The sequence below is a fragment of the Saccopteryx leptura genome, chromosome 5, assembly GCF_036850995.1.
Source record: "Saccopteryx leptura isolate mSacLep1 chromosome 5, mSacLep1_pri_phased_curated, whole genome shotgun sequence".
Classification (NCBI taxonomy): Eukaryota; Metazoa; Chordata; class Mammalia; order Chiroptera; family Emballonuridae; genus Saccopteryx; species Saccopteryx leptura.
The window spans coordinates 28,627,881-28,651,936 of record NC_089507.1 but is presented as its reverse complement, the minus strand read 5'-3'; the positions used below and the strand labels follow the sequence as shown (position 1 = coordinate 28,651,936).

General features: G+C 38.4%; 1 protein-coding gene across 4 annotated transcripts in view; it reads right to left on the bottom strand.

The window, feature by feature from the left end:
* Positions 1 to 11,276: 11,276 nt before the first annotated feature.
* Positions 11,277 to 24,056, bottom strand: part of UBE2K (ubiquitin conjugating enzyme E2 K) — a 72,038-nt gene continuing 59,258 nt past the window's right edge. For all 4 annotated transcript variants that reach the window (XM_066386179.1, XM_066386180.1, XM_066386181.1 and 1 more), the window contains 3 exons: positions 17,177 to 17,276; positions 13,459 to 13,587; positions 11,277 to 12,748 (listed from right to left, as the gene is read on the bottom strand). In XM_066386179.1, coding sequence (XP_066242276.1) covers positions 12,674 to 12,748; positions 13,459 to 13,587; positions 17,177 to 17,276 — 304 coding nt within the window. In that variant the 3' untranslated portion in view covers positions 11,277 to 12,673. The remainder of the gene's footprint in view (positions 12,749 to 13,458; positions 13,588 to 17,176; positions 17,277 to 24,056) is intronic.

The window sequence follows — 24,056 nt, the reverse complement described above, 5'->3', positions numbered from 1 at the left end:
CACATATGAGAAAGCAATCAATGAACAACTAAGGTGTTGCAATGCACAATGAAAAACTAATGATTGATGCTTCTCATCTCTCTCCGTTCCTGTCTGTCTGTCCCTGTCTATCCCTCTTGCTGACTCACTCTCTGTCTCTGTAAAAAATAAATAAAAATTAAAAAATAAAATCACCTGGACTCATGCTGTGGAACTTAAAAAAAAAAAATTCTACGGAAGACTTGGGAAGGTTCAGTGAGGTGGTAGCATTTGGAGGGTCATTTGAAGGATGAGACTTCAATTTATAATATGGAAGAGAATCATATCCAAAAAAACGAGTTATTTTAAATGCACATAAGCAGAAATCAAATGTGTACTTAGAGAAACATCACTATAGGGACATATCTTTCCATATAAACCTTTGATTTTTACGAAAAGAATAAATGGTTGTTAAAGAAACAAAAGGTACCCTGGCCTGATAGCTTAGTTGGTTCGAGCATCATCTCAAAGCACAGTTTGCTGGTTAGACTCCCATTTAGGGACACATACAGGAGCAGGTCGACGTCCCTGCCTCTCTCACTAAAATCAATAGTATTTATTTATTTATTTATTTATTTATTATTTTTTTATTTATTTTACAGAGACAGAGTGAGTCAGAGAGAGGGACAGACAGGAACAGAGAGAGATGAGAAGCATCAATCATTAGTTTTTCATTGCGCGTTGCAACACCTTAGTTGTTCATTGATTGCTTTCTCATATGTGCCTTGACCGCAGGCCTTCAGCAGACTGAGTAACCCCTTGCTGGAGCCAGTGACCTTGGGTTCAAGCTGGTGGACTTTTGCTCAAACCAGATGAGACGACGTTCAAGCCGGCAACCTCGGGGTCTCGAACCTGGGTCCTCTGCATCCCAGTCCGATGCTCTATCCACTGTGCCACCGCCTGGTCAGGCTATTTATTTATTTTTTAATATTTAAGTGTGTTCTATTATTTTTTATTTATTTATTTATTTATTTATTTATTTATTTATTTATTCTTTACAGAGACAGAGAAAGGGATAGACAGGGACAGACAGACAGGAACGGAGAGATGAGAAGCATCAATCATTAGTTTTTCGTTGCGTGTTACAACAACTTAGTTGTTCATTGATTGCTTTCTCATATGTGCCTTGACCGCGTGCCTTCAGCAGACCGAGTAACCTCTTGCTTGAGCCAGCAACCTTGGGCTCAAGCTGGTGAGCTTTTGCTCAGACCAGATGAGCCCGTGCTCAAGCTGGCGACCTCGGGGTCTCCAACCTGGGTCTTCCGCATCCCAGTCCAACGTTCTATCCACTGCGCTACCGCCTGGTCAGGCTTATTATTTTTTTTTTTAAGATTTTATTTATTCATTATAGAGAGGGGAGGCGGGGGAGGAGCAGGAAGCATCAACTCCCATATGTGCCTTGACCAGGCAAGCCCAGGGTTTTGAACCGGCAACCTCAGCGTTTCCAGGTTGATGCTTTATCCACTGCGCCACCACAGGTCATGCAAAATCAATACAGTATTTAAAAATCAAAAGGCCTATTCCAATCTATGGTCATTCTTTTAAGACAAGCTTTCAGAACTATTTCTGCAGATAGTTTTAATATTCTTTAAATACTATTTCTTAATTTATAAATTCTGTATATATCTACAATCTGCTCTGAGAAGTAAAAATTTGTCATTCATAGAGACCCTCCACCCCCATCCTATAATAGATTTATCACTACATTTGGTTAAATCAATCATCATTTTTTGCCTTGCAAATCTTGTTTATGTAATGTCAAGTTGTGTATTTTATTTCTTCTCTTGAGAAGACCTATGAAATACTAGTCAAGACTACCAGCTCTGCAGCCTGCATGTGGCACTTCCTAGCTGTGTTAAGTATTTAATCTTTCTTCCCATCTCTTCATCTACAAAATGAGAAGACTTACAGGGTTGTTGTAAAATCAGATTAAATGAGTTACTACATGGAAAAGTACTTAGAATAATTACTGTCACTTAGTATATACTCAAAATTATCAGCTATTTGTATTACTGTAGGGTTTTGTCCTAGTTTACAATCATCTTCCTTGTGCATTTCTAGTTGCTTGTGTAAGTCCAGAGGTGCTGCTACACTGATGGAATAAATGAGGTTATTCAGTAGGGTACTGTCTCCATATTGAGTATTTTATCAAGTCCTCTTTCCTAAGTCCTCCTCCCAAAGCTCTCGGTCCTGCTCTGATAAAGCTGTTTTCTTTTTGTTATCACAGACCTTCCTATATTGCTTCCCTGAAATACTTTCTTTAACCGTATCTTTCTTTTTTGATATGCTCCATTTTTGTACATAAAAATAACTACAAGCAACTTAAGATGATGAACATTAATTTTCTGAAATTTTTGCATGTTTCATTCCATTCTAATGACAGCTGAATGGAGTTACATGGGAAATAATTTTAATCAGCATTTAAAGTTTCACTGTCTTCTAAAATACCGTGTAGTTTTTTAAGAAATGTAATGCTTTGCTGATTCTTGTCTTTTTCTTTCAAGGGATCCTTAGAATCCTTTTTTCTGACCAGTGCACTCAAGTTTGACAAAGAAATGTGTCTTTTATCACTGATGGCACTGGGCTGGTGGATCATTCAGTTGGGAGATTTGTCCTTTCAGGTTCAAAATGTTCTTGTACAATTTGGTAATATAATCCCTCATTTTCTCGCTTCTGTCTTGGAGTTTGTCCTCTTTCTGGGACCAGCTGTCAAACGTCCTGAGATGATTCAGTATATAGCTCGTTTGCTTCTGTTTTCCTTGAGCCCCGCCCCTCCATTGAGACTTCCTCTACTTTATTTACTACCCTTCTATTTATTCATTTACTCTACAAGTATTTACTGATGACTGGCCTAATATATTTTTATATATTTCAGTCAATATTCTGGAAATTGGAGATAAAAGTCTAAAATAAGACAAAATCCTTATGGTGGACAATATTTTAAAAGCTATTATGTAGTTAAGCATCATAAAGAAAAATTAAGCAGGGAGAGGGAGAGATGAAGGGAGGCAGCAACTTTCAGTCAGTGCGAGCATTTGAACAGCAACATTAGTAAAATGATTAAACAAGACGTGTGAGGATCTGGGAGAAAAGCATTCCAGGCAGAGGAACAGGCTGCTCAAAGGGCCTCAGGTTGAAGACTGCTGTACATATTTGACAAATGCCAAGAGGTTAGTACATCTAGCATAGGGTGAGAAGAAGAAAGGGTAAGACCTGTGAATGATCAAGAGTAGAAGGGGGTAGATAGTGTGGCCATGGTAGGGAGCATAAATTTTATTCTAAATATAGTTGAAAGCCATTTTGAGCAGGCAAGTACCACCTAAACATCTTGGCTGCTATGTGATACTATAGGAGCTCAAGAACGGAAGCAGGGACACGTACGAGGTCAAAGCAAATGGGATAGTGACTCGGTTAGGGAGCAGCAGACAGCAGTTAAGTGAAATCAGAGCCAAACTACAGGGTGGGCCAAAGTAGGTTTATAGGTATGAGTATACCAGCTTATTCTTTTTTTTTTTTTTTTTAATTTATTTTGAGGCAGAGGGGGAGGGGGAGAGAGAACAGGTGAGGAACAGGAAGTATCAACTCCTGTATGTGCCTTGACCGGGCCAGCCCAAGGTTTCGAACCGGCAACCTCAGCATTCGAGGTCCATGCTTTATCTACTGCACTACCCCAGGTCAGGCTATAACAGTTTATTCTTGTATAAATTATTGTATTATTTGTAATACAACTATAAACCTACTTTGGCCCACCCAAGCAAGAACTGAGCTAATAGGAATTGCTAATAAACATGGGTTGTGAGGTAGAGAAAGGAGTAAAAGATGATTGTAAGGGTTCTTGCTTGCAGAAGATAGATGATGGCATCAATTCAACTGCCTTTAGGGGTCGGGAACCTTTTTGGCTGAGAGAACCATGAATGCCACACATTTAAAATGTAATTCCGTGAGAGCCATACGACCTGTGTACGTTACGCATTATCCAATAAAAATTTGGTGTTGTCCCGGAGGACAGCTGTGATTGGCTCCAGCCACCCGCAACCATGAACATGAGCGGTAGGAAGTGAATGGATTGTAATACATGAGAATGTTTTATATTTTTAACGTTTTTTAAATTAAAGATTTGTCTGCGAGCCAGATGCAGCCATCAAAAGAGCCACATCTGGCTTGCGAGCCATAGGTTCCCGACCCCTGGCCTAAATGGAGCAGCAGTTTTGGATGGTCCTAGAGCAAGAACAAAGTTTGTTTCTTTTATTTTTCCACTGATGAGAGAGAAAGAAAGAAGCAGCATCAACTTGTTCACTTAGTTGTTCCATTTAGTTGTGTACTCAATGATTGCTGCTTTTTTTTTAGCGGAGAGGGACAGAGAAGGAGATGAGAAGCATCAACTTGTAACAGCACTTTAGCTGTTCATTGATTGCTTTTTCATTATGTGCCTTGACCAGGGGGCTCCAGCTGAGCCCTTGCTTAAGCCAGCGACCTTGGGCTTCAAGCCAGCGACTTTTGGACTCAAGCCAGATACCATGGGGTGATCACGCATTCAAGCTAGTGAGTTCACACTCAAGTTGGTGACCTTGGGGTTTCAGGTCTGGATCCTCAGCATCCCCGGTCAACACTCTCTACCCACTGTGCCACCACCTGGTCAGGCATCTGCTTTGCATATGTGCCCTGACTAGGAGTTGAACCCATGACGTCTAGCAAGCTGGGTGGATACTTGATCCACTGAGTAACCTGGCTAGGGCCAAGGTTCGTTTTCTTAAACCTAAAGTTGCAATGCCCAACATAGTGGCTAAAAGCATAGAGATGGACTTTATGAGTCTTGGACCAAATGGGGTATGGAGCCCACAAGTTTCCTTTTTGTATGCTAAGGTAAGAAGGTAGAAATTAACAATGCAGAAAGACAGGGAAGCCAAGTCCTTGAATAGACTAGGGAAGACAGTATTTACCAAAAGATGAAGAGAGGCAGATACATTTGATGATGAGATATACTCCTTGCTTCTTTGTTACATACGAAATTCATTAGCGTGAAGGATTAGCAGCTGTTGGAGATCAAAGGTAAGTAAACTGTGCAATGTCACCTCACAGAATGCAAGACTGAAATGATCAGGCAATATTGAAGCTAAGGAAGTGCTAATGGCCCACCTGAAAGTAATGGTTACTAGTTCACAATAAGAATGATCAGCCCATGCCTGACTAGGCGGTGGCGCAGTGGATAGTGCATCGGACTGGGATGCGGAGGACCCAGGTTCAAGACCCTGAGGTCATCAGCTTGAGCGTGGGCTCATCTGGTTTGAGCAAAGAGCTCACCAGCTTGGACCCAAGGTCACTGGCTTGAGCAAGGGGTCACTTGGTCTGCTGTAGCCCCCCGATCAAGGTACATGAGAAAGCAATCAATGAACAACTAAAGTGCCACAACGAAAAACTGATGATTGATGCTTCTCATCTCTCTCCATTCCTGTCTGTCTGTTCCTATCTATCCGTCTCTCTCTCTCTCTCTCTCTGGAAAAAAAAAAAAAAAAGATCAGCCCAACTGTTTTTCTAGATAAATTCTATTAGGCAGGTATAGGAGTTGACTAGGTAGAGAAATGAGATTTTGCAAGGAATATCAGGAAACAAGGGACAAGATTAGTGATGACCCATGGACTCTACACTGGGTAAGGCGCATAACAAGGAGTGCACCAGTCTCACCTTCAGAAATGTAGGGTGTGGGATTAAAAACAGCTGCTGAGGACTTTAAACCAACCCTATCAATGGCCACTTTAGACATAATCATTCCATTTTTTAACTGCTGCCCTAATCTAAGTATCCTAGTTTCCTTGTTTCAGTTTTACTTTTCCCTTACCTCTACCTCAGTCCCAAAGCTTCCGCTTCTGTAACAGGTGCCCCTTACCTATACAAGCCCTGCCTCAGTCATTCCACTTTCTCAATGCTTTTGTGCAACAGCCCTCCCTCAACCTAAATTCCACACTAGGTCAAGATAAAGGCTAGGGAAAAAACAAAGAATCAAGAGACATCAGGCAGAATTGATAGAACAGAAATGTAATTAACTTACTGTTACAAACAAAGCCTAGAATTAACCTAAAAAGGAATAAGCATGCTGCTCAGTGACCAAGAGGTAACCTAAAAATAAAAATCAGAGACATTTAAAAACTACTATCTCTATGGCTTTGTATTAGAAATAGAATAAGGATCATAGATTTTCTACTATGAACTCTTCACTACTAATTATAAAAATACATTCTTTAAAATGTAATTTTTTAAATAAAAATCATGAACCATACTATAATCACCTCAGCAGACTGTTATCCTGAATTTATTTCCTTATAAAAAATTTTTCCTTTTGACTTTATGTCATGAAATCTTACAAGGTCAACCTCAGAGGAGCTACTGCTCCTCATTCACAGAGTATGACATTATGTAATGGAATAAAATCTTTAGAACCAATTATTTGTTGCAGTATAGACCATTTTCTATGAGCCCCATAAACCAAGAACACTGCTATGTATTCTATTATTCCAAAATTAGAAAAAATGTGTATTTAGTATATGTAAAGTAACTTCAGCAGATGTCATGAAACCCTAAATATAGTTGAAGCTGGTTCACCAAAACATTCTGTTCAATTCATACCATGAACATTGGTTTGGGCACATTTTCCTTGAAGACCTCACTCCCACCTGAACTGGTTTTCCTTTTCATGCTTGCAAATGATCCCTCCACATTTCCTATTTTTAAAGAAAACAAGAGTATTATTTAGACCTCAAAATGCTACCAAGTTTAGTAGGTACATATAAATAGCAATATTATGGGATTTCTACCAAAAATAGCCTATAACTATGGATATCCAACTCATTTACTTGATCTTTTAAAACATTTAAAAAAAACAAAAAGACTGGAAAGTCTCCCTTTTCCTTAAAGTTTATAATTCTACACATAAATATGGTTACAGGATACCTAAAGAATGTCTTTAATCCTGTTCAATATTGTTTAGGACAGGAGTTCACTCATCTATCAATATAATGCAACGTGTATAGCAAAGGAATATATTTCACATATTGAAAATGAAGAGCTATGAAATACAATCATTAAAGAGCCTAATGTTAGACATGTGAAGAAAAAGTACAACTAGTTGCCTGTCAATCAACTCAGGTATAGTCTGAACATGCAGCAAAATTTTTATGCTGGAAGAGAGAAAAAAATATTACTCAGTAAAAAAATATACTCTGGGCTTGTAAAATTTTGTCCAGTTTTAGTGTTTCCCTTGTTTTATCTACATATACTGCAGAAAGATTCTACAAGTATTATAAACTAAGTCAAGCTTTGCCTTGACCTTGGTTCAACATCTTAAAAGGTACTTATAATAGGAAAAATTAAAATGATAAAGTTGTGTTTTATTGTACTTTTAACAAAATTAAATGGTCATCACAACACAAATACATGGATAGTATATTACTGTAGGGCATATTCTAAAAACTTTTATTAGAGAATTCATGTTATTTACTGAAAATCTTTTACTTCTCTGATGATCAAATCAAAACATGTACCAAATGTTTACTATCCTTTAAACTGACCATCCTTCCCTGAGAATTTGTATGAGAGCTCACTTGAATTCCATGTGTTACCCTTGATTTTTAATATGTAAAGATCCAGCTTGCTCCGTGAAAAGAGCACTTCATACTGGCATTCCAGTCAGGAGCAATTCCATTTCCAGGCTACAGAAACTCCTAGGACTGCTGAAAGCTGGTTATGAATGCCCTAAAGACACAAAGTAACAATCAGTTTTCCTATGTACAGTAACCAGTACAAATCCTAACCAATATAACCTCTTCTAATGACCAATACTAATAGGAGGCAGAGGTAATGATAGTGACTCAAGACTTTTGGAAACAATACAAAGTCCTTTTCACTGTAATAGGCACCCTTTCCAGAAAGGTTTCCATGTACATGTGAAAAATAAATGATTATTCTCAATACCAATTAATTCTGGATTACTCTAAACTTTGGATTAGAACCTAGCCAAATAATGTTTACAAATAAAAAACTTTAACTAGAATTAAACTTTCAACCCATTTTTAAATTTAAAGACCCAATATAATTTACTGCATCATTATGTTCATCTCTTTTTGAAACTTGTCTATGAGAAATCGCTACTGGTTCTTCTTGTTTAAATTAATATGGAGGTTTAACTGCCTGTCCATAGATGAGTACCCAGAAAGAAGATATAAACCATTTTCAGGGGGAAAACATGCATGCATTTATTTTTAAGAATTCCCAGTAAGGGGGGAAAAAAAATTCAACATCTTTAAAAATGTGTTTATTTTTTAAAAATTCAGTTGTGTACAAAACTGTTTCGTAGTTTTAATTCTCAAGACAAATACCCAACCCTCCACCCACACAGCCCACCCTGCTTCATGGTCTTTCTGGTAACCCACCCATTTTCCCCATACAGAAAGTGAACGGCTCAGGATAGACCCTCCTACAGAATCTATCATCACTAACAGATGGTTTAGAATAGAGATCTAGAGAAGCTAATAAGCAAGGTTCTTTCTTGGTGAGGTGAATGAGAATCCCTATAATGGCAGTAGACTTCCAGCAGACAACACAACAAAGCACCATCAATTGCTGAAAGCTAAAAAATAGATATTATTTTCAATAGCATTTCATTTTCTATTGGAAAAGTCTTTAAATTACATTAAATAAGTCTCTTTCCCCCCAAAAGAAATAATCTAGCTTTTATTATGATGCCTGTAAAAAGTAGGTAACAGCAAGCACACAAGGATTGGTTAACAAAACAGTGCAATGATTTGTATCCACTCAACCCCTAGAATCAAACTGATAAAGCCTGTCACATCTGATTATATATAGCAGCATGGTTAAAATAACCAAGCATAAGGTGACACATTCTGAACTTACATTTAGGTGATGATCACAGGTTTATGAGGGTAGATCAGTCTAATAAAGTGGTAACAGAACAAACAGGACAAGGGAGATACTGACATTACCCTACCCCTGCGTCAACAAGATTTTTGATCCATTTTGCAACAGTGCAAATAGAATGTGTGACATAATATGTAGACACTACAGAAAAGTCACGTTTTGGAAAAAGGCTATTCATCAGTAAATACTTCAAGTTGCCTTCTTCTCTAGTGACAGCAAATGGCTGATATTAAGGATTTATTTTAAAACTGGTACTAAAAGAATGGAAATGTAAATTTTTAAAATCAATAGTTTGTACCCTGAAATAGAAATTTCTTGAACTATAAAGTGATTAATACAACATCATTTTGTAAAAGTCCATGAAACAAAGTTAACTGTAAACAGACGGCTTCCTTTTTCATATCCTAACATTGTTTCCATCTATGTACTTGTATACCTAGCTCAAACTTTTCCCTGCCTGAATCCATCTTAAATCTTTGACAACAAAATGCTTTCTTTCCCCCACTGCTACAAGATTGTGAAAACATTACCTTACTCCTATTGCAGTTTAAAAAGCTCAAATCAGGCATACAGTTATAGCCAAGATCTACTTTTCACATTGATAAACATACTAAGCAGCCTAAACAGTAACATGATATGCTACATTCTGTAGTGCATAAATAAACAATAACCACTTTAACTGCCAATTCTTTCTCATAGATACTTTAAAAAAAATTATTTTGCATAGTTTTAAGCACCACCAACAATCACAAATGTGAAATACTACCCCAAAAAACTCAAAAGCATAATACTCAGAATCCAAACGTGTTAATGTGTTTTAAAAAACCAGTCACTATTCCAAACACTTGTGGGAGCCAACTCATAGCATACAATTTAGTACAAGTTCCTTAAATATCTGTATTTATATACCACCTACTGCAGTGGTTCTCAACCTGTGGGTTGCGACCCCGGCGGGGGTCGAACAACCAAAACACAGGGGTCGCCTAAAGGAATTTCCGATGGCTTTAGGCGACCCGTGTTTTGGTCATTCGACCCCCGCCGGGGTCGCGACCCACAGGTTGAGAACCACTGACCTACTGTATACTTATCTGGGTCACAAATTGCTCTTCTTTCAGTAATATGTACTGAAATACTATACAACTAATTTATTCTTTTAAAAGTCAGGCACATACCCATGGAATAGACCTGATTACAGTAAAAGCCTATTGGGAGTATCAGTGACTTCTAGCAAATCTGCCAGCCCTAAACAGGATATCAATATACATATTTTTAACCATAATTTTTGAGGTTTTTAAAACTGAAAAATTATTTTAAAAATTGGGAATTACAAAAATAATTTTCATCAGGGTACCTTTTTCATAGACCTGTACTTTTCCCAAACATATATAAGACCAGAGTGAAAAAATTGCCTTAATTTCTATATTTAGGGAAATAAATCTACCTATACAGAAGTGGGGAAAAAACAAGACAGGATGACACGGGAAATATTCCAGAAAAAAAGGATTATCACATTAAATGAAAATGAGGTAAATAAATTTGAAATGAAAATTCCATTATGGAGAACCTCCATACCCAATATTTTACTTTTCACTTTCCTGGGCACTGGGATGTTGAATTATAGTTAGATAAATAGATACCCTATGGGCTAATGTGCATAAAAATCAAAGGCAAGGTATAGCTGCCTCCCAGAGTTAAGTAAGTAATGCTTTAACATTTAGTAACCTCTCAGTTTTCTCCTTTGTCTAACCACAGGACAATTAAAAAGACCCTGAAAATATAGGCAAAAAGTAAACTAAGTATATGTGTTTGATACTTAAAATAATCCAAATAGTACTATTACCAAGCTGCCCTCCACTAAAAATAATTTTAATTCTAACCAACAATGCAACAAAACTGTCCACATTTTCATACAATTCCAACCTTAATTCAAAATATCAAGAACAAGGTTTAGTTATTTAAAATAAATAAAGAAAAATCTTGTTTCCTTTGGCATCTTTAGAAAGTAACTAAACTACAACAATTAAAGGAAGTTGACTATATAAAAAAATTTATGCTTAAGCAAACATATAGGGATAAAAACAGCAACTTGTGTTTAGTATGCAATAATATCAACTACAGGAATTTACTACTGATTAGGAAAGCTTTACAAAATTTCTGGAAGAACCTTCACATCTTTAACATTACAATATATTTAACAATGGTTCTTTTATTGCTTCTAAGATTATTGAGAAGTCAGATGAAATTATGCTGAATTTATGGTTCAAAATTATTTTCCAAACACTTAACAATTAAAATTTAGGATAAACAACACTTGAAGAATAAAGCAAACCTTTTATAATGGGACTTGCAATATACAGCCTTATTTTAATTCATTCTGATTCCATTACATTTTTATTATTTGCATTGGTCCTGAAAATTTAGTAAGAACTGCATTTCTATGTATAGAACTGCCTGCATAAATCCATTTCAACCTTCATAAAATGGTCACATTAGTGTTTGAGCTTGCAAAACTAATAATTTTCAAACTTTAGAACTTAGAATGAAATGTAAGTTTAATATGAATAGAAAGTCTGACTATGTACAAGAGAAGGTAAAGTTTTCAATTTTCATATTATCAGAAACATCATAAAGAAAGCTAGATTTATAACACACTTCTATTCCTATGTGCATCTGAAGTATGTACAGTAAAACACCAACACAGCTTTCATGTGTAAATAGGGGGAAATGCAAACAAGAGTGACTTTTAAAGTATCCAATAAAGCAATCTCTATAAAGCCAAAATTAGGCTAAAAACTGCAAACAGTTGATTTCATCCTTGTAAGTTCTCAAATAAAAATTTCATCAGTTCAAAAATAGAAAGATGTCAAATTCACTTGAGAAATTAAGTTGGGTTATTTCATTAAATCTTGAGAATACTGCAACATCAAGTACTTACTGGTTTTGCAAGAGAAACAAAATTGACAGCTCCATTTTTACATTACTACTAAACATAGGAACATTTTTAAGAGGAAAGAACTATGACAAAACATTCTATGTGGATGACCTAAAAATGGAGCAAGGACTACTGCCCCTCAGCACATTTCCCAGAGAATTCACTATTAGGATATTAGCTGTGTGTGGTAAGAGGGGGAAAATAAATATGGTGTCCCAGTCTGCTGACTAGAACAAAAAGGCTCTGAATAGGTCACCATCTTCGATTCTGGATAAATCTCCTATTTAAGAATTCTCAAATGCTTTAAATGGTGGTCTTTTCAGCTACCCATTCTAAGAAGTCAAGTACAAGCATGCAAGTAAATTCACAGGCACAGAGGATCCATGTTAAAAACAGTTAAGGTAGCTGTGATGCAATACCAACAAGTTGAATGGTCCTGACACACTCAAAATATTATCTTAATTATTCAACAAAATCCTGAAGCAAACTCTTGCTAGTCTTGGTACACTGCTAAATACTAAAGTAGCATGTTTTTCCATGGTATTGTTTAGCTCAAAGAATTTTTACACTATTAAGAAAAAAAATTAAAGTATTTCCCCTTTTTAAATTTACACAGACGTTTAATTAGCTTTATTTACAGAGCAGGGATTTTTTTTTCAGTCTCCAATGGTGCCTAGATAACATCATTAGGCAAGAATGCCAGTTTAAAAGAAATCTATGCAGAATCCTAAAAATAACAGATGTTGCTGCTCCTCAAGGGGCAAGCTTGACTACATCAGCAGCTCTCACTGCGCCTCAGTTACTCAGAAGCAATTCTGTTGCAGTCTCTACATCCCATGATTTTGAAGACAAGGCCACTATTACCGCATTCTGTAGAGGAAAAAAAAGGAGGAAAAAAAATCAGATTTCAAGGAAATATTTTTAAAATACTGAATCACTCACTGCCTTTATACTGGGAAACCACACCTTGTTTTTTAATCTTTATGTTGCCTTGTACTTTTAGTGCATAAAAACCTTTTAAAACTAGCCCTGGCTGGTTGGCTCAGTGGTAGAGCGTCGGCCTGGCGTGCAGGAGTCCCGGGTTCGATTCTCGGCCAGGGCACACAGGAGAAGCGCCCATCTGCTTTTCCACCCCTCCCCCTCTCCTTCCTCTCTGTCTCTCTCTTCCCCTCCCGCAGCCAAGGCTCCAATGGAGCAAAAAGTTGGCCCGGGCGCTGAGGATGGCTCCGTGGCTTCTGCCTCAGGCACTAGATGGCTTTGGTTGCAACAGAGCAACGCCCCAAATGGGCATAGCATCGCCCCCTGGTGGGCATGCCAGGTGGATCCTGGCCGGGAGTCTGTCTGACTGCCTCCCCGTTTCCAACTTCGGAAAAATACAAAAAAACCCCAAAAAAACAACAAACAAAAAAAACTAATGACTGGAATCAGTAAAAGGAAAAAAAATCACTGATTTGTAGTAACAGAAAGTTTATCAAAACTAAATTTAGAGTATTTCTAAACCAATTCTGTCAGCCAAGATTTGTCATAATCATTTAAAATCAACCAATATATAAAAATAAGCACACCTTAATGTTACTTACCCTATCAAAGCCCATAGCACATAGGTTTTCTATTTTTTTGGTGTACTCTGGACTAGAAACTGGTGCTCCAGCATACACATGTGCCCAAAGTCGAGCTGTCTGTTTGAACATTTCAGGATTTTGTTTGTACTATATGAGGAAAAAAAAATTGACATACAATAAATAGTGTCATAACATTCGATGTAGTGGTTCAATTCTAACTGCCTAATAACCTTTTTCTAAATAAAACTAATGTAGAGTTTAAATGTTATTGATTCACTTTGTTTTTAGAATGAATTTTATTTATTAATTTGAGAGCAGAGAAAGAGAGTGAAGGGTTAGGGAGAGGAACGGGAAGCATCAACTGGCAAGCCCAGGGCTTTGAACTGGCAACCTCAGCATTCCAGGTCAAGGCTTAATCCACTGTGACACCACAGGTCAGGTGATTCACTTTCCACTGCAAACAAACTTATTCAAGAAAAGGCTGTTTAACCTGAAGCTGTAATTTGTAACTTATACTGACACAAAAAAGGGCAAATAACGCTTATCAACTCTGATCTCCAATTTCAACAAATTTAAGTAGCAAAAAACTAATACTAAGTTAAATGAGCAGTTAGAAATTGTTTCTAATTTGAGATGTTTCTAAACTCTGTGCAGACCAAACATTATACAACTAAATAGAATTATTAGCTTCCAAAATACTGTGGACATTAATAAATGTAACCAAATTTTTGTATTAACTACAGTTCAGGCTAGAATATACGACTGGACTTTACAGTTTTGCTAGAGCTGTATCAGTGTACAGTTAGTTATTAAGAAAACCCCATATACAATCCTAGTCCTGGCCAGGTAGCTCATTTGGTTAGAGCATCAGCCCAATACACGAAGGATGGTGGTTTGAGCCCTGATCAGGGTACATACAAGAATCAGCCAATGAATGTACAACTAAATGGAACAACATATCAATGTTTATTTCTCTCTCTCTCCCTCCCTAAAATCAAAAAAAAGAAAAAAACAAAAAGAACAGTCATACACAAAGTCCTAACTTATAATACACGTTGCTGAGAGGAAAACTTTCCTCAAGTAAAGGAAACACATGTTAGATTGGGTAAAAATGACATATAGAAATAAACACCGCCCTGGCCGGTTGGCTCAGTGGTAGAGCATTTGCCTGGCGTGTGAAGTCCCGGGTTCGATTCTCGGCCAGGGCACACAGGAGAAGCGCCCATCTGCTTCTCTACCCTTCCTCTTCTCCCCCCCCCCCTTCACACAGCCAAGGCTCCATTGGAGCAAAGTTGGCCTGGTGACTGAGGATGACTCCATGGCCTCTGCCTCAGATGCCAGAATGGCTCCAATTGCAAAGTCCCAGAGGGGCCGAGCATCGTCCCTTAGTGGGCGTGCCAGGTGGATCCCGGTCAGATGCACGTGGGAGTCTGTCTGCCTGCCTCCTCCCCGTTCTCACTTTGGAAAAATACAAAAAAAAAAAAAAAAAGGGGGGGGGGGGCCTGACCTGTGGTGGCGCAATGGCTCAAGCGTCAACCTGGAAACGCTGAGGTTGCCGGTTCAAAACCCTGGGCTTGCCTGGTCAAGGCACATAAGGGAGTTGATGCTTCCTGCTCCTCCCCCCTTCTCTCTCTCTCTCTCTCTCTCTCTCTCTCTGCCCTCTCTGTAATGAATAAATAAAATCTTTAAAAAAAAAAAAAAAATGAACACCATCCTGAAAAAGCATGAGTTTGAGGAACAGTAAGAACTCAGGAAATGAAGATAGATTGTATAGAGTTTTAATCATGGAAGAGCTCTGCAAACTAAAGAATTTACACTTACCAAGTAGGTGATAGTAGAGCTAATAGGTTTTTAGGAGTAAAGTAAGATTTGCACCTTATAAAACTAACTGGTATCAATGTATACAACCTGGAGTAAGGAAGAGGTTGAGATCCCAGGAGTCACTGGCTTGAATGCAGGGTCCCCAATTTGAGAGTGGGATCACTAATACCATCCCACGGTCACTGGCTTAAGCCCAGAAGGTTAGTGCCTTGAGCAAGGGGTCACTGGCGTGGCTTGAGCCCCTCAGTGAAGGAATGTACAAGAAGCAATCAATGAATAACTAAAGTGCAGCAACTACGAGTTGATGCTTCTCATATCTCTTCCTTACTGTCTCTCTTTCTTCTGCATGAATGAATAAAAATAAAAGTTAACCAGTGAATACATGAATGAGTGAAACAACAAACTGATGTTTCTCTCAAATGAATAATCTTAAAAAAGTGTTTTAATAAATAAAAGGGAAGAGGAAGAAGAGAAATAATTGTAGAAACTAAGAAGGAACACTAAAACTGTAAGGCTAGAGAAAGAAGAAAATTGTATCTTAGAAGCTAAGTGAAGAAAAAATTTCTAGGTAGAGAAAAAAACCCTAATGGTTTACAGTAGGGGGTTGGCAAACTTTCTTGAAAGGCCAGGTAATAATTATTTCAGGCTTTCAAACCACACCATCTTTGTCAAAACTATTCAACCCTGCCTCTTGTAGCTGGAAAGTAAACAAATGGGTGTGGCTATGTTCCCATAAAACATTATTTATAAAATCAGTCAGTCTGACTGTAATTTGATGACCTCTCTCTCCTAAATCAAAAATCAAAACTAAAAAAATACTTATTCCATTCGGCAATTGTAAGGTCACTTTGGTAAACTTCATCAGGCCACTTCAGTGCTACTGAAGGAGCTGGTTAAAATTATTATCAAGAAGGAGACATCACTTAATGAATGGACAGAGAAATGGATACACACATGATAAAGCACATGTAGTAAAATGTTCATTATAGAATCTAAATCAGGGGTCGGGAACCTATGGCTCGCGAGCCAGATGTGGCTCTTTTGATGGCTACATCTGGCTTGCAGACAAATCTTTAATAAAAAAAATAATAACGTTAAAAATACAAAACATTCTCATGTATTACAACCCATTCATTTCCTACCGCTCATGTTCATGGTTGTGGGTGGTTGGAGCCAATCACAACTGTTCTCGGGACAACACCAAATTTTCACTGGATAATGCGCAACGTACACGGGTCATTGTATGGCTCTTACTAAATTACGTTTTAAAATATGTGGCGTTCATGGCTCTCTCAGCCAAAAAGGTTCCCGACCTCTGATCTAGATGATAGGTAGGTATATGGATAGATGTTCATTCTGTTACTCTTTTGATACTAAAAACTTTCATGTTTTTTAAAAAAGCATCTACTATATACCCAATTAAGCTAGTATATTAAGAAAAAAAATCAAGAAATTAAGTTTTCACTATTACATCTGACAAAATAACATTACTGGAAGAAAAAAAACCATTTCCAAATTTAGTTTCAATAGAGGTATGCCCACACGTTAACTCAAGTAGAGACTAAAAGGTAAATATAAAAAAGTCTTTCAGGCCCTGGCCAGTTGGTTAAGTGGATGAGCGTCAGCCCAGTGTGCGGACATACTGGGTCCGATCCCCAGTCAGGGCACACATGAGAAATGATCATCCGCTTCTCTTCCCCTACCGCTGCCCCATTTCTCTCTCTTCCTCTATTGCTCCCAGTGGCTCGACTGGTTTAAGCGTCAGCTCTGGCAGTGACGATAGCTCAGCTGATTTGAACATCAGCCCAAGACGGGTTGCTGGGTGGATCCCAGTCAGGACATATGCAAGTGTCTACTTCTCCTCCTCTCACTTAAAAAAAAAAAAAAGTCTTTCAAAAGGAGAAGCAGCTCTTACCTGATTTGCTACTACTGCATCCTGTGGATCATCGGGCTCTGCCGCTGCCAGCAGTGCTTGCAATGACAATAATACTGTGCGGAGGGTCATTGCTGCCGCCCTAAAATTAAACATAGGAAAAGATCAAGTTTGAATGTTCTACAGCACAAAAGCAAAGTGTTTGTTTTCTAAATAATAACTAATAGAGTAAAAAGTGATTTATAGAATTTATAATTACGTATCTGCCTGTCATATTTTTTTCTTCTTTACAATGAATGAGTCATTTTATTTTTAAATTTTTTAGAAGATTTTTATTTACCGATTTGAGAGACAGAGGTGAGAGAGAGAGAGAAAGGAAGCACTAATCTTGTAGTCGTTGCTTCTTGTCTGTGACCTAACTGGGCAAGCCCAGGGTTTCAAACTGGTGACTTCAAAGTTCCAGATCAGTGCCTATGCACTGCACCACCCCAGTTCAGGCTGAATGAGTCTTTTTATTTAAGACAATTCAAACTGTCTTAAACTGGCTTTGTGCTTTTTTCTTGTTACCAATATCCTTCTGGTAAGCTTCATCCACTGACTTACTTTTTGCCCATTTCTCTAAATGTAGTAAAGTAAAAATCAAGTGATATACAAATATGTGGAACTTAGTTTCAATGGCATTCTAAAAAAAAATAAGATATCAGCCCTGGCTGGGTGGCCCAACTGGTTAGAGCATCATCCCAGTAAGCCAAGGTTGCAGGTTCAATCCCCAGTCAGGGCACAAAGGGGAACTGACAAATAATGGCATGAATAAGTGGCACAACAAGAAGATGGCTCTTTGTCTCTCCCTCTTTTCCTCTCCCTACACTCTCCCCTCTCTAGAAAAATCAATAAAAACATACACACACATAAATAAAGTATTGATCATCTAGTGCAGTGGTAGTCAATCTGGTGCCTACCGCCTACTAGTGGGCGTTCCAGCTTTCATGGTGGCGGTAGCGGAGCAACCAAAGTATAAATAAAAAGATAGATTTAACTATAGTAAGTTGTTTTATAAAGATTTATTCTGCCGCTCTGGCTGGTTGGCTCAGTGGTAGAGCGTCGGCCTGGTGTGCAGAAGTCCCGGGTTCGATTCCCGGCCAGGGCACACAGGAGAAGCGCCCATCTGCTTCTCCACTCCTCCCCCTCTCCTTCCTCTCTCTCTCTCTCTCTTCCCCTCCCGCAGCCGAGGCTCCATTGGAGCAAAGATGGCCGGGGCACTGGGGATCACTCCTTGGCCTCTGCCCCAGGTGCTAGAGTGGCTCTGGTCACGACAGAGCGACGCCCCGGAGGGGCAGAGCATCGCCCCTGGTGAGCGTGCCGGGTGGATCCCGGTTGGGCGCATGCGGGAGTCTGTCTGACTGTCTCTCCCTGTTTCCAGCTTCAGGAAAAAAAAAAAAAAAATTTATTCTGCCAAACTTAGCGAAAATCTGACATAAAGTACTTGGTAAGTAATTATTATTATATGCTTTAACTTGCTGTAACTCTGCTTTATAAATTTTATAAAGTAAAGTTACTTCCCTACTTTATAAATCACCATTACTGTGGAACCGGTGGGCGGTTAGAAAATTGTACTAACAGAGATACAAAAGTGGGTGGTAGGTATAAAAAGGTTGATTACCCCTGATCTAGTGCATATCTTTTACTTTCAAGATAGCCTGAAATTGTTCCTTAACATTCTGAAATAGAACAAGTTTTTTGCTTAACTATATCACTTAATTCATGCTTCTAAATGTATTTATAAAACAAACATGTATCTAGAAAATGATATCACCATGGTCGGGTAGCTCAGTTGGTAATAGAACTGTCCCAATACACCAAAGTTGTAGGTTCAATCCCCGGTTAGGGAACATAAAAGAATCAATTAATGAATGTATAAATAAGTGGAACAACAAATTTCAGTCCCTCCCTTTCCTTAAATCAATAAATTTTTTAAAAGGTATCAGAATAAAATTTTTCATCAATTTATACTTTCAGAGAAGCTCTAAAAATAAGAAAAAAAAAACTGGTTATGATGCTTAATGAACAGAAATGCTAAACTAGTTTTAAGAAAAGAACAGGGCCCTGGCCGGTTGACTCAGCGGTAAAGCGTCGGCCTAGCATGCGGAGGACCCGGGTTCGATTCCCGGCCAGGGCACACAGGAGAAGCGCCCATTTGCTTCTCCAACCCTCCGCCGCGCTTTCCTCTCTGTCTCTCTCTTCCCCTCCCACAGCCAAGGCTCCACTGGAGCAAAGATGGCCCGGGCGCTGGGAATGGCTCTGTGGCCTCTGCCTCAGGCGCTAGAGTGGCTCTGGTCGCAACATGGCGACGCCCAGGATGGGCAGAGCATCACCCCCTGGTGGGCAGAGCATCGCCCCATGGTGGGAGTGCCGGGTGGATCCCGGTCGGGCGCATGCGGGAGTCTATATGACTGTCTCTCCCTGTTTCCAGCTTCAGAAAAATGAAAAAAAATAAAAAATAAAAAATAAAAAGAAAAGAACAGGATTTTAAAATCTTTTAAAACTATTATATAATTTTATCTAAAAGGAATTTCTAATTCTAAAATAGGGTTAGGAAAATAGAAACTGTTTCTATAGACTAAGGTTTAAAAATTCCTAAGTGCCTGACCAGGCACTTAGAGCGTCGGACTGGGATGCGGAGGACCCAGGTTCGAGACCCTGAGGTCGCCAGCTTGAGCGCGGGCTCATCAGGTTTGAGCAAGAGCTCACCAGCTTGAACCCAAGGTCGCTGGCTCCAGCAAGGGGTTGCTCGGTCTGCTGGAGGCCCACGGTCAAGGCACATATGAGAAAGCAATCAATGAACAACTAAGGTGTCGCAACGTGCAATGAAAAGCTAATGATTGATGCTTCTCATCTCTCTCCGTTCCTGTCTGTCTGTCCCTGTCTATCCTTCTCTCTGACTCACTCTCTGTCTCTGTAAAAATAAATAAATAAAAATTCCTAAGAGATTACACAAGTCATTTTCACCAATCACTGTAACATCTTTGTATGGACAATATTCTTTTAAGACAGATGTCAAAGCATAAAAATTCAAATTCAGTCCTTAGGCCTGACCTGTGGTGGCGCAGTGGATAAAGCGTCGACCTGGAAATGCTGAGGTCGCCGGTTCGAAACCCTGGGTTTGCCTGGTCAAGGCACATATGGGAGTTTATGCTTCCAGCTCCTACCCCCCTTCTCTCACTCTGTCTCTCCTCTCTCTCTCTCCCTCTCCTCTCTAAAATGAATTAAAAAAAATAATAAAAAAATGTTCATTGCTGTCTTGTTATTACTATAACAAAGTTGAAATCTTTTTTCCTAGAAGTCTTTTTTAATTAGAAGTTCACTACTGTCATTTTATTTTATGCTTAGGCAATTTTCAAGAGAATGTTTAAAGGCACATGCACATCAAAAGCCACCTAAGGCCTGACCTGTGGTGGCGCAGTGGATAAAGCGTCAACCTGGAAACGCTGAGGTTGCCGGTTCAAAACCCTGGGCTTGCCTGGTCAAGGCACATATGGGAGTTGATGCTTCCTGCTCCTCCCCCTTCTCTCTCTCTCTCTCTCTCTCTCTCTCTCTCTCTCTCACTCTCTCTCCCCTCTCTATAATGAATAAATTTTAAAAAAAATCTTAAAAAGAAAAAGTCACCTAGATATATCAGCTTAAAGCTGACTTAAACCCAAAAAAGGACAAAAATATAAAATATCACAGAAATAGAATATACAAAGTTAAGCTGATTTCTCTAATATCCCAATGGACTTGTTTATCCTAATTTAAAAACATATGATATCACTTTAATCAAAATCTTAATTAATTATATACTGCTCACAAAAATTAGGGGACATTTTATTGCTTCATATCCATTTCTGAAATATCCTCTAATTTTTGTTAATATAGATTAATATAATTGTTCCCTTGAAGGAAATGTATCTGAATATTGAAGATACATCTCCATTCAAAGGCAGTATTTTATATTAAAATTATTATTAAACTCAAAATTACTTTAACTTACAATAAAAACGTAAGTGTATAAAATAAAAGACATCCAAATTTTAGCAAAATCTTAACAGCATCACAGGTAACTTTATATATATTTGTATCTCAACAAGGCAATAGACATTTAAAAACTTGAACTCTCAAAAAAATGAAGGTGGGCACTTGTTTTGTTATATATAAAAATTGACTCAAAATGATTCAAAGTCCTAAACATAAGAGCTATAAAACTTTTAAAAGAAAACATAGGGGGAGTGCTTTATGACATTGGAGATGGCAATACTTTCTTGGACATCATCAAAAGCACAAACAACAAAAGAAAAAACAAAAGACATAAAAACTGACATACAACTCCATCAAAGTTAAAAAATTCCTGTGAAGAAGGGAAAAAAAACAAAACATTATGTGCAAAGGATAAAATCAACAGAGTGAAAGTCAATACACAGAATGGCAGAAAATATCTGCAGATCATGTATCTGACAAGGGGTTACTATCTGGAATATATGTATAAAGAACTCCTACAATGAAAAAAAAAAGAAAAAGATAAAAAAACGAGAAAGGAATTAAACATTTCTCCCATGAAGATATACAAATAGTTAACTAATAAGCACATGAAAAGATGCTTAATCATTAAGGAAATATAAATCAAACAATGAAATATTACCTCAAACTCATTAGGATGACTACTATCAATCAATCAATAACAGTTGTGAAAATATGGAATAATTGGAATCCTTGTGCACCACTGGTGGGAATGCAACAGAAACAGTATGGCAATGCCAAAAAAAAAAAAAAAGGCAATTCCTATCTGGATATATACCCAAAATAATTAAAACCAGGGATTCGCAAACAGATATTTGTACATTCATGTTCACAACAAACATCAATTACAGCCAAACTCTGAAAGCAATTCGTTTCCATCGACCAATGAATGAACAAAATGTGGTATGCACATACCACAGAACATTATTCAGCCTTAAAACGACATAAAAATCTGACACGTGCTACAACAAGGACAAATTCTGATGACAGTGTGTTAAGTGAAACCAGTAATAACAGACAAGCACTATGGACTCATAGAGACAGAAAGTAGAACGGTGGTTCTCATGAGCTGGAAGGAGGGGGAAATGGGAAGATAAATAGGTAGACTCTCAATGTTGCAAGATGAAAGTATACCTATATCTGGGAGGAGAGGGATAGCGCAGAGGGATAAAGAGGCAGAGTACAGAGAAATATTAGCAATGTAAATATATTATAATGATGGGTATACGTCAAACTCAGAGAATATATAGTACAAGACCAACAGCGAACCATAATATAAACTATGGACTTTGGGTGATTGGGATGTGTCCATACAGGTTCATCAGCTGTAACAAACATACCACTCTGGTGGAGGATGCTGATAATGGGGTAGGCTATGCATATGTGGGGACAGGGAATATATGGGAAATCTTTGTACCTTTCTCTCAATTTTGCTGGGAACTTAAAACTGCTCTAAAAAAATAGTCTCATTTAAAAAAAGGGTGGGGGGCTTCTAGAGATTGGTTGCACTATAATGTGAATATACTTATAACTCAACTGTACACTTTAAAAGAATGAAGATTACAATGATATATGCCAACTTAAAAAACAATAGGTAAGAAGATGGAAAATTCTGTCTTTTGTATTTTATAATTAAATATTTTAAAATTATAAGTGATAAACTCTTCCCTTAAAGATTCATAAGTTATTAGAATCAGAAACTAAGGACCTCAAGTTGAACATGTTAAAAGGGATTATTTGCCTTCAAAAAGAAAGAAAAAATCTGGAGCTTTAAGTTTAGATTCAATTTATAATAATCTCAATGAGAAAAAGTATACATTTTCTTTTTTTTTTTTATTATTCATTTTAGAGAAGAGGGAGGGAGAGGGGGAGAGAGAGAGAGAGAGAGAGAAAGGGGGGAGGAGCAGGAAGCATCAGCTCCCATATATGTCTTGACCAGACAAGTGCAGGGTTTTGAACCGGCAACCTCAGTGTTCCCAGGTCGACGCTTTTTCCACTGCGCCACCAGAGATCAGGCTCTTTTTTTTTTTTTTTAAGATTTTATTTATTCATTTTAGAGAGAGGAGACAGAGAGAGAGAGAGAAGGGAGGGAGGAACAGAAAGCATCAACTCCCATATGTGCCTTGACCAGAGAAGCCTGGGGTTTCGAATCAGCGACCTCAGTGTTCCAGGTCGATGCTTTTACCCACTGCGCCACTGCAGGTCAGGCAAAGTATACATTTTCTATATGCTTAAAAATAAAATGTTGGCCTGATCAGGTGGTGGTGCAGTGGATAAAGCACTGACCTGGGACACTAAGGATCCACGTATGAAACCTTGAGGTCACCAGCTTAAATGCGGGCTCATCTGGCTTGAGCAAGGGATCACTGGCTCGGTTGGAGCCCCATGTCAAAGCATGTATGAGAAGTCAAGGCACATATGAGAGGCAATCAATGAACAGCTGGAGGGCCACAACTATGGGTTGGTGCTTCTCATCTTTCTCCCTTCCTTCCTGTCTGTCTCTCTCTCTCTAAAAATAAATAAATAAAAATATTGGGTAGGTGTTTATGAACCGTTAAGAATTCATTGAATAAAGAAATCTGAAAACAGCCTTGGCCAGTTGGCTCAGTGGTAGAGTCAGCCTGGCATGTAGATGTCCTGGGTTCGATTACCGGTCAGGGCAGACAGGAGAAGCACTTATCTGCTTCTCCACTCCTCTCCCTCCCCCTCCTCTCTCTCTTCTCCCTTCTTGCAGCCATGATCTATTAGAGTGAGTTGGTCCAGGGCATTGGATGGCTCCAAGGTCTCTGCCTCAGGCGCTAAAAAATGGCTCTGGTTGCAACATAGCAAGGGCCCCAGATGGGCAGAGCATAGGCACCTAATGGGCTTGCCA